Here is a 17,845-nt window from a genome sequence, read left to right as displayed (position 1 = left end):
GAGAGAGGAAGGGAGAGTGGAGAAAGAGTGTGAGAGAGAGGGCGGAGAAGGAGTAAGAGAGGGAAAGAGAGGGTGGGGAAGGAGGGACAGAGAGAGGGAAAAGGAGTGAGGGAGAGAGGGAGGGTGGAGGAGTGAGAGAGAGCGAGAGAGACAGAGCAACAGAGAGACAGAGAGAGAGAGAGGGAGAGTGGAGAAGGAGTAAGAGGGAGAGAAAGAGAAAGAGAGAGGAAGGAGGTAGGGTGGAGAAGGAGCAAGTGAGAGAGATAGAGGGAAGAAGGAGGGTGGAGGAGTGAGAGAGAAAGGGGGAGTGAGAGAGAGGGAGGAAGGGTAGAGAAGGAGAGAGAGAGAGGAAGCGTGGAGAAGGAGCGACAGAGGGAGAGAGGGTGGAAAAGGAGGGAAACGGAGAGAGGGAGGGTGCGGATAGAAGGAGTGAGAGACAGAAGAGAAGGGGGGTGGAGGACAGAGAGAGAGGGATGGTGGAGAAGGAGTGAATGAAAGAGGGAGGGTGAAGAAGGCGTGTGAGAGAGAGGAAGAGAGAGATGGGAGTGAAGGAAACAGAGAGAGAGAGAGAGAGATGGTGGAGAAGGAGTGAATGACAGAGGGAGGATGGTGGAGGAGTGAGAGAGAGGGATGGTGGAGAAGGAGAGAGAGAGCAGACAAAAATAAGAGTGAGGAGTCTCCATGGAGAGGACAGACGAAGAGTGCACGGTCAACTGAGAAAACCATGATTTCAGTAATAAACAAAAAGGCACAACACAATGATTAATACTGTTATATACTGTTGTTTTTTACCAAGTGAAGAAGGAAAACTACTAACTACTACTTCTACTATACTCACAGCTGCTACTAATAGTACTACTACTACGATGACTACTAGTACAACTAAAACTCATACACTACTCATACTAAAACTACAGAAACTACAACTGATACTATAACTACGACTACTACTACTAGTAAATAACTCCCTTGATTATTTGTTGCATGTTTTTGGTCCCCCTCTTGTAAACAACATGCTACATCTCAAGGGGCTATTCATTAATTCAATTCAACTACTTGTATTCCAACTATAACTATACCTCCTCCTACTACTACTCCTACTAAAACTACTACAAAAATGTCCAATATCTATAAAGTCCATACACAATTTTCAGGTTGTACTGTTTTTGATAGATCTACCATAAACTGTGTAAAGAAGTGGACTAAGAGAGTGTGACATCACCACTAATGCGATCGGCTCCAGTTAAGTGAAGCTCGCCGAGGCTAGCGGTTATAGGAGCGAATTTGGAGCTGAGTTCTATATTAGGAATAAAAATGTATTTACGGACAAAATAGCTAAATAAAAACACCAGGATCATGTAGCGCGGGTTAATACAAACATTTTCAGACCAAAAGACCGAAGTGTTGGTAAAGCCGGAAGTGCGCCCATGTTCACTTCCTTTTTGGAACAGTCATTGGAACTACTGCAATGTACACGGGGTTATCATTATTGCAATTGTTAGTTTATATGTTTTATATGTATGTTTTTTTCACTGTTCTTTCCTTAGATCACTTTTAAAAAACTGACCCAGCTAGCCACCACTATTTTCATTTTCTCAATTTTAATACAATTCTAACTCTTGCCTGTTTGTTGCTTCTTACAGATCAACCTTTCATGACACAATATTAACTTGCTGCTTGGTCCAGTCCATTCATCAGTAATAATAACGTGAGTGATTGGTGAATCCACATATTTTTTCATTTCACCTCGCAGTCTAGGACATGGCGCTGCTTTGAAATGGGAGATTGTATTTCTCTGTGGCACTATCTATTTCAATTACCTTTGGCATAATGAACAGACACTTTTTAACCTGTCTGCCCTTTACATCTCTGCAGACATAGCTTCAAATTACATAAAGGTGCACAAGACTACACATGGTCTATTTAAAGGTCCTATATTACACAAAATCTCTTCTCTCTCTTAGGAGCTTTAAACTGTGTTAGAATGTGGTTACCTCCTCAAAAACAGACCTGGAGTTGTGTTTTGTTTCATTCACATGTTTGAGTAACTCTTTATTATTAGACTGTCTACATCTCCAAAGCTTAAAATTATTTGCCCCACCTTGAGATGTCATGTAATGGTACTTTTCAAGTTAACAGTTACTTTTCACCTTTTGTTCATTAGCAATTAGCAATTCTAACCACCGGTGGACACTGACCGCAGGTGTGGTGCGGGTTCAGTGATGTTTTACTGGGACTTGTATACCCCACTGACTGCGGTCTCTGCTGCTGTGCGATCACGGTTAGCTGCGGGCAGAGTGTGGAAACTGCGTTCTCGAATCCCAGGGATTCACACTGGTCGAGGGTTCACATGATATATCAGCATGTACAAGAAGTCTTGTTAGTAAACAACAGCGGCATTTCACACTACAACCACTTTCTTGTGTCATTGGATACCACTTTATATTGCTTTTAAGTACATTGTTGGTAAGTACATTGGTAAGTACATTGGTGAAGTCCCAGGAGTTTGCAGGGAGATTTTATTCTGAAAATACACAGGATCTGTCAGGTCTGCGCATCTAATTTCCTCTTTCGCTCATGTGATTTTGTCAGCTTGACGTCAGAGACCGCTGCGGTGTCTGGCAAAAATAGACTTCTTGCAGATTTTTTCCGCACGCCCACGCCCCAACCAACACCCGCAGTGCATCGAGATCAGTGTGGCTGGGTGCTACAGATTTGAATGACTTCAGAAGTCTTGGGGGACCTGTGCATGTCCCGAACTGCACCGCACCTGCAGTCAGTGTACACCGGGTTAGGGTTAGAGTTGACATTATCCAAGTGATTCTACCAAAGTTGTATGGAGTTTAACACAATAGAGCACTTCCTGTATACCGCAATGCATCACAAGGTGGAACAGAGTGTTTTCAGTTTGATAGAAGTCAAGGTAAATATGCAGGGTTTGTGTGTTAAACATGAGTGAATGAAACAAAACACAACTCCAGATCTGTTTGTGATGAGGAAACATTATAAAATAGATCAGAAAATAGCATAATATGGACACTTTAATGTATCAATTATTAGATGTAATTAATCACAGACCTAATGCCATACAGTAGGTCAAAACAGTCTACAGTCAATATAAAAAGAGAGACTTTGTGTTTAATTAATTAATTAATTAAACACTAATAAAGCCATGAAGCCCGATATTTCGCTAGAGAGATTATAAATGACAATATTCAAACTACATTACGCCACTGATTAAGACTATAATAAAGATAAAATAATCCCAGTAAACCCAAACAGACAGTATCATTACAAGTCATGAGCTGCAACTAATACATAGCAGAATTATACTATACAGCTGTCATATATTGAATGATAAATTTATATAGTAATTATTGTGACAGACCGAGATACAAGAAAGATGTAATGAATAAAAGCTAATTGGTCTTTCAGCTACAGGGCCATGTTTGTGACCACAGGATTACATAATAAATGAAGCAGTGTTTAAAAGTAACACTGCATAATTAAAAGTAGAACCTGTAATTATGACTTCACTGAGACTTAGTGAAGGCTTAAGTTTTGTTCTATCTTGTAAGAACACTAATTATATAAACACTCGAATTATCTGGAATTTAAAATGGTTTGTGTAATGTCAAAATGATCTGTGTAAGACTCTTACAATTGTATTTTTCAGTTTTGTCAAAGTAATTGGTAATAAAAGTGACTATCCTTTGATTTCAAAAGCAATTAAGAACGGCTTTTATCTAACAGTTTTGACAGTTACCTTTTGATTCTGACAAAAAAATTCTTATATTGCCTGTACAAAACATAAGACAAAAGTTTCTGAATGGCTGTAATCCTAAAATAATTTCAATGTTTAGGTATGCTGGCTTTATTAAGATTTAAGGATATTCAAGATAATGAAATTCAAGTCAATCAAATCATGATCACTATTATGGTAGAATCTCCAGATAGTGATTTACTCATTTCCTGTTGAATGCAGGTGTACAGTATATCCAAACAAAGACCCTTTTCTCCACCCATTCCTCCTGTTTTCAGTCTCCATCATGCTCTAAATCAGGGGTCTCCAACCTGTGGCTCAGGAGCTACCAGTATCTCTCCATCCCCTTCCAAGAAGCTCACCAAAGGATTTCTAAATTATATGTAAAGTGCTTAATAACCAAAATCTGTTTAATTACCATTGTAAATGTGTAATTTTGATATCTAACTTGTACACTAATAAATGGATAATGGTTTCTCACTGGTCTCTCCAAACGAGCTGTGAGACAGCTGCAGAACATCCAGAATGCTGCAGCTCGGGTCCTTACTCAAACTAGGAAGTACGAGCACATAAGTCCTGTGCTCAGGTCTCTGCACTGGCTTCCTGTGCCTCAGAGAATAGACTTTAAAGCAGCTCTGCTTGTAAACAAGTCTCTCCATGGCCGAGCACCAAAGTCCATCTGTGACATGTTAGTGTCGTATGAACCATCTCGCACTCTGAGGACCTCAGGGACCGGCCTCCTGCTGGTGCCCAGAGTCACGACTAAACAAGGGGAGTCAGCGTTTCAGGTTCATGCAGCTAAAACCTGGAACAGTCTTCCTGAACATGTGAGACAGACTCTTCTGTGATGCTGTTTAAATCCAGGCTCAAAACATTTCTGTTTAACTGTGCATATAACTGAAAGGTTTTCATTCCGCACTCTTCTCTCCAATTTATGTCTCTCTTTTTTAATTTGAATCTTCATGATTATTTATGTTTTGATTTGTTTTTATTATGATTTTAATGTATTTCTTATTCTGTAAAGCACTTTGAATTACTTTGTGTACGAATTGTGCTATACAAATAAACTTATATTTTATAGGCACCTAACTGTTCACTGTCTAAGGCTTGCCATGCCTCTTATACTTTCTCAGTTTCTTGCGACCGCTAAAGTTAGTAGCGCTCGTTTCATAAAAGGTAGCTCACCAAAGAGAAAAGGTTGGAGACCCCTGCTCTAAGTGAGTGATAGTTGGATAAACCAATCACAGAGAAGTGTGAACTGTCAGAAAACAAGCTGATGACTTCAGTTAGCTCATCTCATCAAGGGAATATAAAGACACTAATTGTACATGAAAAAAGACAAAATGGATTTAAAGAACACATTTTCAGGAGCCTGTGATCTCTACAAGTCCTGTCCTAATTTGATTTGATGTTCAAAAAAAGGTGAGAGTAAGAAACTAAAACTGTTGTGACTGTAATTTTATGTGTGAGAGACTTATTTCACAGCACAAATCATCTCACCTGTTGTAGTTCCAGCTAAATCCGTTCTTTATGGTCAGATTGTGTTAAAATAAAGCTCATATTAAAGTCTAATAAAGCCTCAGACAGAGCAGAGCCTCCAGGTAGCATCACAGCTCCAGGTAAAGCATCAGTTGTAATCATGCAGGATTCTCTTCTGATTCTCTCTCTTTCTTCCTTTGCTATAACCTGGCACCATCCCCTGAGTTAAGAATACAGCTCCATGATAGTACAAGTACCCAAATGTCAACTGCATATCACCCATCAATGTGAACTGTCACTTTAAAATCAGGCTCGAACAAAAGTGCCACTTCCTCCCGAAGTTAAAAACCAAAGAGCGTGGAAGGACCCTTGACAATGATTCGCTGTGAATACTGCATTTTCAGTCTGTGTTTCGTATAATTTTGGCTATACTCGGCGCGGCGCGATCTGTCTAATCACTTTAATAGATTGTGAATGTACGTTGGAGTTGCTGTAGCTGCATGCACAAGCAGAGAAAGAGAAGCAGATGTTAAAGCAAAAATTTACTTTTAAGCATGCTGTAGTTGTTGCCACTCACCGTTTACTCACTGGTAGTTGTATTGAGTGATTAATGCATGGCTGAGTAATTTTTAATCGCTTATTTTCAAAACGCCATAGTGTAGCTCAATCCCCATTTTCACCACCACTGGTACACGCCCACTGCTCTCTACTTACTTTGTCCTCCAATTTTATTTTCTTAATCAAAGATATGCATAGAATTTGAAAGTGTTGCGTAGTCATTTTGATACAAATTTCTTAAAATCCTCTACTCACTAAGGTGTAGCTATCCATCAGAGGTGCCGACTCTTTGTTGTGCTGACGTTACGGAGACGTCACCACTCATTGGGCTCTGGATTTTTCTAACACAGAAGTAAGCGGAATTCTTTATTTTATGAATTTGTTTTAGATGAATACTGAGAATATATAAAACAAGCAAATTATAACTATGATCCACGGGTTTCACACATTATAGCTATATAGCAGACACAAGGACAATAGGTCTTCTTTAAGGTGATAATTTGGTAAGGTGAACATTTGAAAACCTGCTTCAAAAAATATATTGTACTGTGTAGGGAAGCTGGCCAATGTGGTCAGAAGCAGGAAAAATGTCCGTTTCACCCAAAAAAAAAAAATCTTAAATTCATTGTGGGATTGTGGAAAAAACAAAATAATACATAACTGCAAAAAAACAACCAAAAAACAAACTTGCAACAGAAATGAATAAAACTAAGAAAAAACACGTGAGGTGAATCCCTGAAAGGCTGAACTGCATTGAATTTATAGTTCCCCCTCCAGGTCAGTACAAACTCACACAGGTTAGCTCTGAAAAAAACACGTGAGGTGAATCCCTGAAAGAGGGTAGGTTTTGGGCCAGAGGCTTTAAATATGTCTGGCCAAGGACATGCCACCTCTTTTTTCTCCAGACCACGTGGAGTAACAGGTAAGTAGGTGAATATCTGAAATATACAACCAAGCGAATAGATGTAACCAAATAAAATATATTTAAAGTAACTTGTGTGTATTGTGATTAACTTAACTTAAACTTAAACAAAGACTAAATAAAACAAACCCAGGATAGTTGTATTCAGCAGTTTAGCTGATTATTGGTACACAGATGTGAAATTAAATTAAATGAAAGTGAGTATAGAGGGACAAATACACTCTTTTTTACATACTGGCTAAGTAATGTAGATTGAAAAATTTTAAAGTCGCACCATGTAGCTTTTCTGGCAGGGTGTTCATGGAGATAAGCAGTTGCATTTATTCAACTACATTTTTTATTGCAAGAAAGATAGATTGAAGCACTTCTAAAGCTGTGCACATGCTAAGATCCACGTGGACACTATGTACACGGTCATAGTCACATTTTTTTTCAGTGCTTTTCCACCTTCAAGGTCCTCAAAGCTCTTTACATGAAGGAACCACTCATCCATTCACACACACATCCCCACACCACTGTACACGAACACTTGGGGATCTGACCGCTCACCCAATACTGTTTTATGTTGAGAGTGGGATTCTAACCAGCAAACTTCTTATCAGTGGACAAACTCTCTACCAACTGAGCCTCTAACTATAGAGTATACACACAATTCTAGTTACTTGCGTGAACAGAGTCAACTCCAGCCATGTATAATTAATGTATCTCGATGAAATGTTAAATCCTATCATAACATTTCTCAACACAAAATCCCTGTATTTCTATTATGACATTTTCTGCAGACATGTCTCCGGCCCCGGTCTCGAGCAGCGGGCATCTCACTATAATTGACGCGCAGAAACCCACACTAGGCTTATTTGAACTTTGAAGTGCAATGCAAATGAGCTTGTTAGCACCCGGCTCGAGGCATGAACAATGTTGAATAGAACAAATTCTTCATGTCGGTGTGGCTGGCTGCCGAGGGGTTTGGACATGTACAGAGGAGGGAGAGAGAGTGCAGGGGGATAAAGAGGGACACAGGTTAGATGTAGGAGAGGACATACTTAAGGAAAAGATAAATGCAGATTATTTGAAACCACAATCAGGACATTTCTTAAAGGCAATGTCTAAGGTGGAGGGTCTGCTACTTGCTTGTGTCCATGGAGATGTTATTTCTTTGCCTGAAATGTTCCACAGTAGGACATTAAACACCTTGCATTTATTTAATTACGGGTGTTTTATGGTTCAAAAATACCTGAATTCTTCCCATGTGTCGGCTTACTTCTCCATAAATCTGACCATTAACTTCTCTCCACTGTGATTGTGAAGTTTATTTCTGTACTGTGGAATAATCAAGGCAAAACGGTAATATCTCCATGGAGACAAGCAGGTGGCAGACCCTTCACCAGAAAAGTTACACAGTGCAACTTTTAACAAAACCATTTCTGTTGTGACATTGCTGTTGGTATTGTCCAGAGAAGTAAACACAGATGGTGAAGTGGTTTCATTTCAGTGACTCAGCTCCAAAATAAAAAGAAGGATTCTTAGAACATGATTTGTTACCTCAAAAAGAGCCCAGAACAAGAGAAATCACAAACATGTGGCTAGCACTCTCACCTCACTCAGGAAGGTTACAGGTTTGAGTCCTGGGCTACTCTAGCCTATGTGCAGAGTTTGCATGTTCTCCCTGTGTCTGGGTGAATTTCCTTTGAACGCTCCTGTTCAATCCAATCCCATCAACCCAAAACATCTACCATATGCAAACTTGTCCAGCTAATGTGGGCTTGACATACCCAGCGGCAATGAAGGATGGATCAAATGCTAAGGACAAACTTCACTACAAGGGTAATAAAGTGTATCTTAAAGTGTACCTAAACCTTTATTCTGGCTTTTCTAATGATTGATGGATCATGTGATTTGCAGCCTCTGCTGACAACAACAACAACATACACTGAAACGACTCATTAGCAATTTTCAATATGATGCCAAAAGATTTTGTGTGCAGTTAATTTAAAGGTCCTATAATGTTGTTTCCTCATCACAAACATATGTGGTCTTGTGTTTTGTTTCATTCACTCATGTTAAAAACAACCTTGTACATTTAGACTGAGTTCTTCTGTCAGACAGAAAACACTTTGTGACACCTCCATACACTTTCACAAGAATCATTTGGATCATTTCAGCCAATTGCCAGTCTCTACTGAACTATATGCAAAAGGGAGCTGTTAACTTGAAAACTACCGCTTCATGAAATCACAACGTGGAACAGAGCATTGTGGGCTTTGGAGATATAAACAGACTACCGGTAATACTAAAGGATTACTCAAACATGTGTGAATGAAACAAAACACAACTCGAAGTATGCTTTTGAGGCATTAACAACATTATAACATGGCCAAAAGCTCACAAGATTAAATGAACCGTATTACAGCACATTACAGCTGTGAGATTGGCACCATTTGTATTCTATCTGCACTCACCAGGCTTGGGGCTTCCTCTTGAGCAGCCCCTGTCTCCTCCACTGAGAGTGAGGGCTCAGGTGGTAGGTCAGCTGACGACAAACCTTCTCCATTGCTCCCAGAGAATCTCCCTCCTGGAAAACACAAAGAAAGTATATTTGAAATAAAAAATACATTTGAGATAGACGGAAAGGCACGAGGCAGGTGCATATTTAATACTAATGTCTTAAGTTTGTACGCCTTTGTTTTAGAATGTATGAGTGAGATGGATGTGGAAGGTGTTGTCATGTTTTATAAATTGTGTAGGTTATTTGGCTGGCTTTGGTCCAGTAGGGGACTAAGGATGGAAATTAGCTTTGGCTACAATCCTGCATATTTACAAATACATGTTTTTCTTTTGTATTATTTTGTCTTTCAATATGCATTGTCCCGTTAACAAATAAATACAAATACTGCACAGGGATTTGTGCAAGAGATGACTCACTGAAGCGAGAGATAGAACAAAACATCTGCAAACACTGCACTATATTTGCAGATATTTTCACTTTCTCGTGTATCGGCTATTAGCTTTAGTCATATACTGTATTTATTTATTTCATAAAATATAAAAACACATCAACAGTGTCATAAGATTAAACATACAAGAAATGAATAAAAGAGCAGAAAGAAGAGTCATCTTATCTGCCCCCTTTTCCAGGCAAAACATTAACACTGATATCACAAATATGAATTGATTGCAAACAGACATCTTCGTATAAAGAAAGAGACTAAGGGAGTGTGATGTTCGGCTCCAGTCAAATGAAGCTCATGAGGGTAGTGGTTATAGGGGTGAATTTGGAGCAGAGTTCAATATTAGGAACAGGAATGTATTTACGGACAAAATAGTGCAATAAAAACACCAGAATCACATAATAATCATGTAATGTGGGTTAATGCGACCACTTTAAGACCAGAGAGAGAGAGAGAGAGAGTTGACTTTTACTTTTCAATGTAGTCATTTGGAGCTTATATAACCTATATTACACTGAGATAACAGATTTATATGGAATGCATGTCCATATGAAGAAATATGAAAGGTTATGAATGACTAATGCCCCACACCTACATATATTACAGCAGACAGTCAAGCTTTGCTCCAGCCATGATTAAATTGAGTTCTACCACAATGTGCCACTGACAGACAGAGGTCACAATCTGGAGAAACAGGAAATCAAAGGTGCACAGAAAAACATACAGGTCAATAGGAACAGTGAATTACACATACGGGCTTGAATGAAGAGGGAGGAGATGTATTTGGTTACCAGTTGAGTCAATACATTTAGAAAGTTTCAATAATTCTGAACACCAACATCCAAACATTCTGAATTATTTTGTTCCAACTCCAGTCACAGCTGCATCAATAAACAATGAGGAAAAGAAAAGATGGATTCTGGTTTGCTTCCTTGGAGCAATGGGTGCACCAAGCTAAAATGAAAAACAACATTAGACAATTTATCAATAACAATCACTATCATTGAAACGACACAAATTTTCCGTGATTTGTTTGGTCAGTATTTCATGGCAGTCAAAAAACTGACAAAGGGAAGGTGGGTGTGGTGTCTTGTGAAAAAAGGACACAGAAGGAAAAGCCTAGATTTGAACCAACAACCTCCCATTTAGAAAACAGTCAGGTTCACAGTTAGCAGGCAAAACATGTCAAGGCAAATACATCTCACTTATAAGAAAAAAAAAAAAAAAAGAAGATAACTATCATGCTAACTTTGTCCCTTGAAATCCTGGGCAAAGTGACTAACAATTTATTCCAAGTGTATGTCTCATTTGCAAAACAGATATTTTAAATAAGTTCTGAAACATTTGTGAAAAGGTGTGTTTTTCTACTTGTTTCTCCATGAAGTATAACTGAAAATATACTTGAGTGGGTTTGACCTGGGGGGAGATGGAATAATATTTTGACTGTGCTAAAACATATCTGGTTTTTAAAAACACAACTTTACCAAGAGTAAATTGCAAGTTTCTAATACAAGTAACTTTCCTTATTTTTAATGTAGCCCACGTAAAGAAGACAAATGATGCATTGTTGTGGGTTTCATTCCCATTTAAATATGTTTTTGGTCACCTTGGGATAAGTATTTCACAGTTTATAACCTAAATATCCACATTTGGAAAATACACCATAAATTATATCTCCATTTCTAATGAGATGTAACAGCTTCCTCTGCTTTAAGATATGGGAATGAACAAATTAAGTCCATGTGAATGCTAATCGAGCAATGCATTTGTTGTGTACCCAATTTGATGCCACAACAAATACAGTGATGCTATATGAACCTAGAAAAAGAGAGAAAGAGAAGTTCAAAATTTTAGTTATGATGCAACAATCCGAGCAAAAATACAAATGGGGTATATATGAGTGCTCAGAGAAGAAGACCTTGGATTACTGGATTAATGAAACAAGAGTGAATAAACAAAATACAACTCTAGGTATGTGTTTGTGATGAGGAGACAACAATCGCGCCAGCAACCACACTGTTAGAGTCACTGCTTGCTGTAAAATTGTATCCCTGTGAGGTTCGAGCTAAAATGAATAAATATTTAAAGATAAGGCAGTGAAGAGCAAATTGCAGGTGGATGCCTCTGACAACATGTCAAAAAGTACACAAATCTAAGGAATACTTCGCTGAGTGCTTAGAAATGTAGAGATTTATGTCTCAATGTTAATGCTAAAGCTGATTTTGAGGTATAATAAATATTAAAACAGTATTTAACGACAAAAGTCTTCATTTTCATTAATACACATTTTAATAGATTTTTTATTTTATATTTTAGAATTTTAATAAATGCAACTGTTAGGTTTGAGACACAGTGAGCTAGTGTGATGCTGTGTACAGAGCCAATATAACGTTCTTAAAAGCTACAAAAAGTGAATTTTGTGTCCTTTAAACCCTCCAGTTGCTTGAATACAGTCCAGTCACCGTGCATCTCCTGTTGAGAACAAGCAAAATAAGACAAGTTATAATATATACAACGGATTCACAGACCAGTGGAGCAAACAATTACTCACGACACCTCTTATTAGCGTCAACTCACTGATATGACAAACCAGCAGCCTGTGGGGACCTGAACGTCTCACGGTGCATTGACTGACTATAATCATGGCGTGTTCAAAATCCCGCTCACTCAGTCTAATTTTGTTCCTTTGAGCCACACAGCTGCATTTATGAACTCCGACCCGGTGTTTACACAAGCGCACACGTACCAGAGCCTTACGCCTGATTTAGTCCATAATGTGGTGATTGGCTCTCTTGATGTGGAAATTGCAGCCCCGTGGCACCGTGTGACGTTAAATTGAGATGAATCATACCTGGAAGCGAAATGTACAAAATATACCCCGAGAGATTTTATTTCTTATATTTTCATTACGTGGAGAGGGGAAACGGAGCAGGTAGCGGCTACAGATGATACTAGTCTAAAGATGCATTGTGTAACTTTTCTGGTGGAGGGTCAAATGTTTGTCTCCATGGAGATGTTATTGCTTTTTCTGGAATGTTTTACAGTATGGTATTAAACCTTTCTATCTTCATGGAAACCAAACCAGACCAAGTTATCGGTCAGATCTGTGGAGAGGCGACCTCACTCACAGTCAGAATGTCTGTTTTTCTAGATATTTTTGAGCTATAAAACCACCTGTAATTAAATAAATATAAATTAGGGCTGTTTAATGTCATGCTGCAGAAATTTCCAGGCAGAGCAATGACATATCCATAAAAACAAACAGGTTTCACAGTGCTTGTTTTTCTTTAATAGTGCGGACTACAATGGCCCTCTCACACTAAAAATAAGTTGATATGATTATTAATATATGCATATAGTCATTAAACAGTTCAAAAAGGGACTGCTTAGAGAGAAAAGAGAGGTAATACTGTATGTACGCCTGTAAGGATAACAGATTTTGCTGGACGATTAACTGACTAAGAATTTATTGCGATAAACGATAATATTGACATTTTGAGACCAATTTCAACTAATATAATGACCATGGAATAAAAATGCAAATATGCCCTTTCAAAGATCAATCAACCTTACTTTCTAAATAACATTTAACATAGGAAGTGTAAGACAACCAAAAACAATAGGCCTAAATAAAATAGACTTGTAAGAATAGCCTCATGTAGTCTGGCTCACAGCAAGGACTTTTTAACAAAAGTGCACTTGAATAAAGCACTGTTGAACCAAATACAACCAAAGCAATAAATAAAATGGATTATTAAGTCTCTGTAACAAAATTGCCCTTAAAAGTTATTTTAGTCATTGACTTACACTGGAATGTTGTGGCTCCTCTCTCTGTAGCTGCTGCTGTGAGCCTTGGCATTTTGGTCTTGAAGTGTTCATATTAACTCGCGACACAGGAGCTTGTTTCGCTATGAGGGAGCCTCTGTCCTGTCTGGTGTCGTGTCGGTGTCTTGTGGGATTTCAGTGGATTTCGAGCTCTCCCGAGGGTTAGGCTAGTTGTGTCGCTTGGGTATGGGTTTATGTTGGCTGCTGGGGTTTGAGAAAAGTTATCAAGCTCGTTAAAAGTTATCGTACGATTAACTGATTTATTGATTATCGTTACAGGCCTAACGTATGTATTGATTCAAAGGATTCATTTTACATAATATTTCACCAAATTGACAATTTTTTCATTAATTTTTTTTCACTAAAGTCTTATAACACTTGGACCACCTCTGGTGCAACAATTTGCCAACCCTACTGGAAATGCCCATGTATGACAATATATATTCTGGTTCATTCAGAGTCAACTTTAGCTTACCGTATTTTACAGGCTATTAGGCGCTCTGGATTATAAGACGCACTGTCATTAAATGGTCTATTTTCGAACTTTTTTCATAAATAAACCGCCCTGGACTTTAAACGAAACACAACAGTTGGATGGGTCAGTGGGACTTTGTTTGGCGCGTTCACGGTGACTCTGGGCTTTGTTCAGTTGTGGCGTGTAGGGAGGGTGCTGTCTGGGATCGCTGGATTGTCGGCGTGTTCGCAGTGACTCAGTTGTTCAGTTGTGTCTAGAAGTGGCACATTGGACTCACTTTTTCGGTTTGTTCCTACGTTCCGTTCCTCGCCTGCGTGGATTGATGAGTGTGGCTGCGAGTGTGTTTCGCTGCGTGGCTGCTGTCTGCTCCGTGTGTGTTTGCGTGTTCTGCGGGTGGTGCGGCTTTGTAGTTTACTGAAGTCGTGTTGGGACACCCAAGTGGATTCAAGTATGGGGCGTTCTGGATTGTGGGGCACGTGGTCGTTTTTTGATGGGGTTAGAGGCTTAAGAGTGCGTCTAATAGCCCGGAAAATACAGTAATATGAACTGAAACGTGCAGTTCGTAACTTTATGGAGGCGGCACCTGCATGATTCCATGGAAATAGAAAGTTAAAGCCATACTTCGGAACATTCTCCATGGATACACTTTATGCCATCCTGTGCAATATTACAGCCTAAGAAACATGGTGTCAAGAGTCAGGTTTGTGTGGATGAACGCATTCTCAGATTAAAGATGTTTTTTTCAGTGCAGCAAAAACATCCAAAATGAAACATACTTGGTTATGGTATGGACTGAATTACACTTAACTCATATATCACTTGTTTAACTGTTAACCACTGTCTTGATTTAACAGTACAAGCAGCTTTTTATGCAATAATCAGTGACTTTAAAAACAAATTTGATTTCAGAACATTTGGTAAGCCCAAGGTTGTTTATTATTTTTTTTCCAAACAACATTAATTGTTAGTATTATTAAATTAGACACTGAATTGAATTTGCCTGTGTTTGGTAAATGCTTTGAAGATAGCAAGCTTCATTAACTTATTCTAATCTTCGTCTGTGTAATTACACCCTAAATCAGATGAGCCTATAAGGATGAGTAATCAATTAACATTTAAAGGTGCACCGTGTAACTTTAGTGGTGGAGGGTCTTTTTATCATGGAGATATTATTGCTTTGACTGGAATATTTCACAGTATGGAATTAAACCTTTCTATTTTCATGGAGACCAAACCAGACCGAGTAACAGGTCAGATCTGTGGAGATGAGACCCCGTTCACAGTCAGAACGCCTGTTTTTCTAGGTATTTTTGAGCTATTAAACCATTTGTAATTGAATAAATATAAGGCAGGGCTGTTTAATGTTATACTGCAGAACATTCGACACAGAGCAGTTACATATCCATAGAAAGAAACCTCTAAAACCTGCATATTTTCACTTGTTATCTAATCCGATCCCACAGACATCACAATGACAAGGCAGCGCATTTCCCATCACCTGTGGTTGATCTGTGACTTTATGTCCCATTATGATTCCTGATATGATGAATGTTTCTGTACATCATTGCAAAATATAAGCAACCGTGGTGCTTGATCTGTACTCTGCTGCCCCCGGTGGCACGTCAGCCCACTCACATAATTAAAAGGCAAGCGTTCAGGTGGAGACTCGGACAGATGGGCTTTTCAACACACATAAATATGCAGATTTGACTAAACAGCGCAAAACCTGAGAGAACCGTCAAGGCCAGGCAACCAAAGAAGCAATTTCCAAGAAGACAGAATTTGAAAGTAAAAGATATAACAGCCACAGGGAAAACTGACACAAACCATGTTGCCTGCTGCCAAAATGAGTTTGTGAAGTAAGAGTGATAATGATTTTCGTAGTGAAGCTGTGAATGTGTCCTTGTTAATGTCTTTTTTGGAGCAAAAGGAGGACGCATTGTTTTGGGACAAAACTTGAACTGAAAGTATCAAAGGGAGTATATGTGACCTCTTATGTTGAATCTTTATGAACATAATATTGGCACAGTAGGTTAAATGTTCACCCACAAACCAAATGGTAGATGGTTCAAACTCACTCATATATATATATATATATATATATATATATATATATATATATTATATATATATATATATATATTATATATATATATATATATATATATATATATATATATATATATATATATATATATATATATATATATATATATATATATATATATATATATATATATATATATATATATATATACACACACGTAATATTATGTACTTTAGCAATATACTGTGCAACCTTAAAAGTTAATGGATTTAAAAAAGTTATTATTACAGTATATTAGGGGTGTAATGATATTCAAGTCTCATGATACGATATCGTCACAGTATGAACCTCACGGTACGATATTTATTGCGATATCGTAGGAAAGCTCACGATATGGTGGGGAGGCTCACGGTTAGGGATGTAACAATATCCAAATCTCTCGGTACAATATTTTCACGATATACATCTCACGGTATGATATTAATAGACGCACCAAGAATCTTGGACTTCCGGTCATTGTGCAATGCATACTGGGAAGGATTCTCTGAAAAAGTGAGCATCGCCATGTTTGATTTTACAGTGGGATGCGTCTATTGACAAAGCTGATCTTTTCAAGTCTTTTGAACCATATTGCTTTTGTTTCTGGTTCTGATATTGTCATATTTTCGTTTTAGGATTCGGACATCATTAATTGTGTGGTTGTTGGATCCTAACAGTGGAAAATGGCTTGAGAAATGTGTTTGCGAACTCCATAGTTGCAAAAGGGAATCAGATGTGTGTGACTGCAAACCTCTGTTCAAATTGTTTCCCTTCCCAATGGAATTGAAAAATAGTGAAATGCGAAGGTGATGGGCAGTGTTGATCCACGGGAAGGACAAAAAAGGAAACTTTTGACTGCCTAAATCATCCCGAGTTTGCAGCGAACATTTTGTATGTGGAGCGCCATCAAAGCAAAACCCCGATCCCTCGCTCAGCCTTGGTTATGAATTTAAAAAGTCAATGCCAAAGCGAAAGGCACCAGCTGTTCGCCAAAAAACACCTTCCACTGCAAAGAGACCAAGACTTGATGTTGCTGTAAAACTACAAAAACAAGAAAGTGCGAGCTCAGCCTGTTTGTCTTCTGCACCTCTCGCTTCACAAATGCGATCCCGCTTTGATGGTGCAATACAAATGTTCGCTGCAAACTCGGGATGATTTAGGCAGTCAAAGGTCTCCTTTTTCGTCCTTCCCGTGGATCAATCCTGCCCATCGCCTTCGCCTTTCACTATTTTTCAATTCCGTTGGGAAGAGAAACAGTTTGAACAGAGGTTTGCAGTCACAGACATCTGATTCCCTTTTGCATTTATGGAGTTCGCAAACACATTTCTCGAGCTGTTTTGCGCTGTTAGGATCCAACAACAACACAATTAACAACGTCCGAATCCCAAAACTAAAAAGACAATATCAGAACCAGAAACAAAAGTGATATGGTTCAAAAGACTTGAAAAGATCGGCTTTGTCAATAGATGCATCCCAATGTAAAATCAAACATGGCGGTTTGAAGTTCACTTTTTCGGAGAATTCGGAGAGATTCTTGATGTGTTTATTGTGATATTTTGTGGAGGCTAACCAAACTGTTAATATGCTACTTTTTCCTCTTAAAATGCCTTGACAAGACTTAATCCAATCTCTGTCTTTTTTTTTTTAGCACCATAACTCTTAATTGAAGGAAAGAGATTTGTGATTCGATATATTGTAATGGTCCACGATATTATTGGGTAAACTTTGACGATATGATATCACGATATTTCGGTTATTGTTACATCCCTACAGTATATTGATACTTTGA

General features: G+C 38.4%; 1 protein-coding gene across 1 annotated transcript in view; it reads right to left on the bottom strand.

Annotated features, from left to right (window-relative positions):
* The window catches only part of lrrc75a (leucine rich repeat containing 75A), a 90,507-nt gene that overhangs the window by 30,326 nt on the left and 42,336 nt on the right, over nucleotides 1–17,845 (bottom strand). The window contains exon 3 of the mRNA XM_020924995.2: nucleotides 9,182–9,294. Within this exon, the coding sequence (XP_020780654.1) occupies nucleotides 9,182–9,294 (113 nt within the window). The remainder of the gene's footprint in view (nucleotides 1–9,181; nucleotides 9,295–17,845) is intronic.

The sequence above is a fragment of the Boleophthalmus pectinirostris genome, unplaced genomic scaffold, assembly GCF_026225935.1.
Source record: "Boleophthalmus pectinirostris isolate CB_2022bp ecotype Guang Dong unplaced genomic scaffold, ASM2622593v1 HiC_scaffold_9, whole genome shotgun sequence".
NCBI classification, from domain to species: domain Eukaryota; kingdom Metazoa; phylum Chordata; class Actinopteri; order Gobiiformes; family Gobiidae; genus Boleophthalmus; species Boleophthalmus pectinirostris.
The sequence above is the reverse complement of the archived record's forward strand: the minus strand, read 5'-3'. Positions and strand labels throughout refer to the sequence as shown.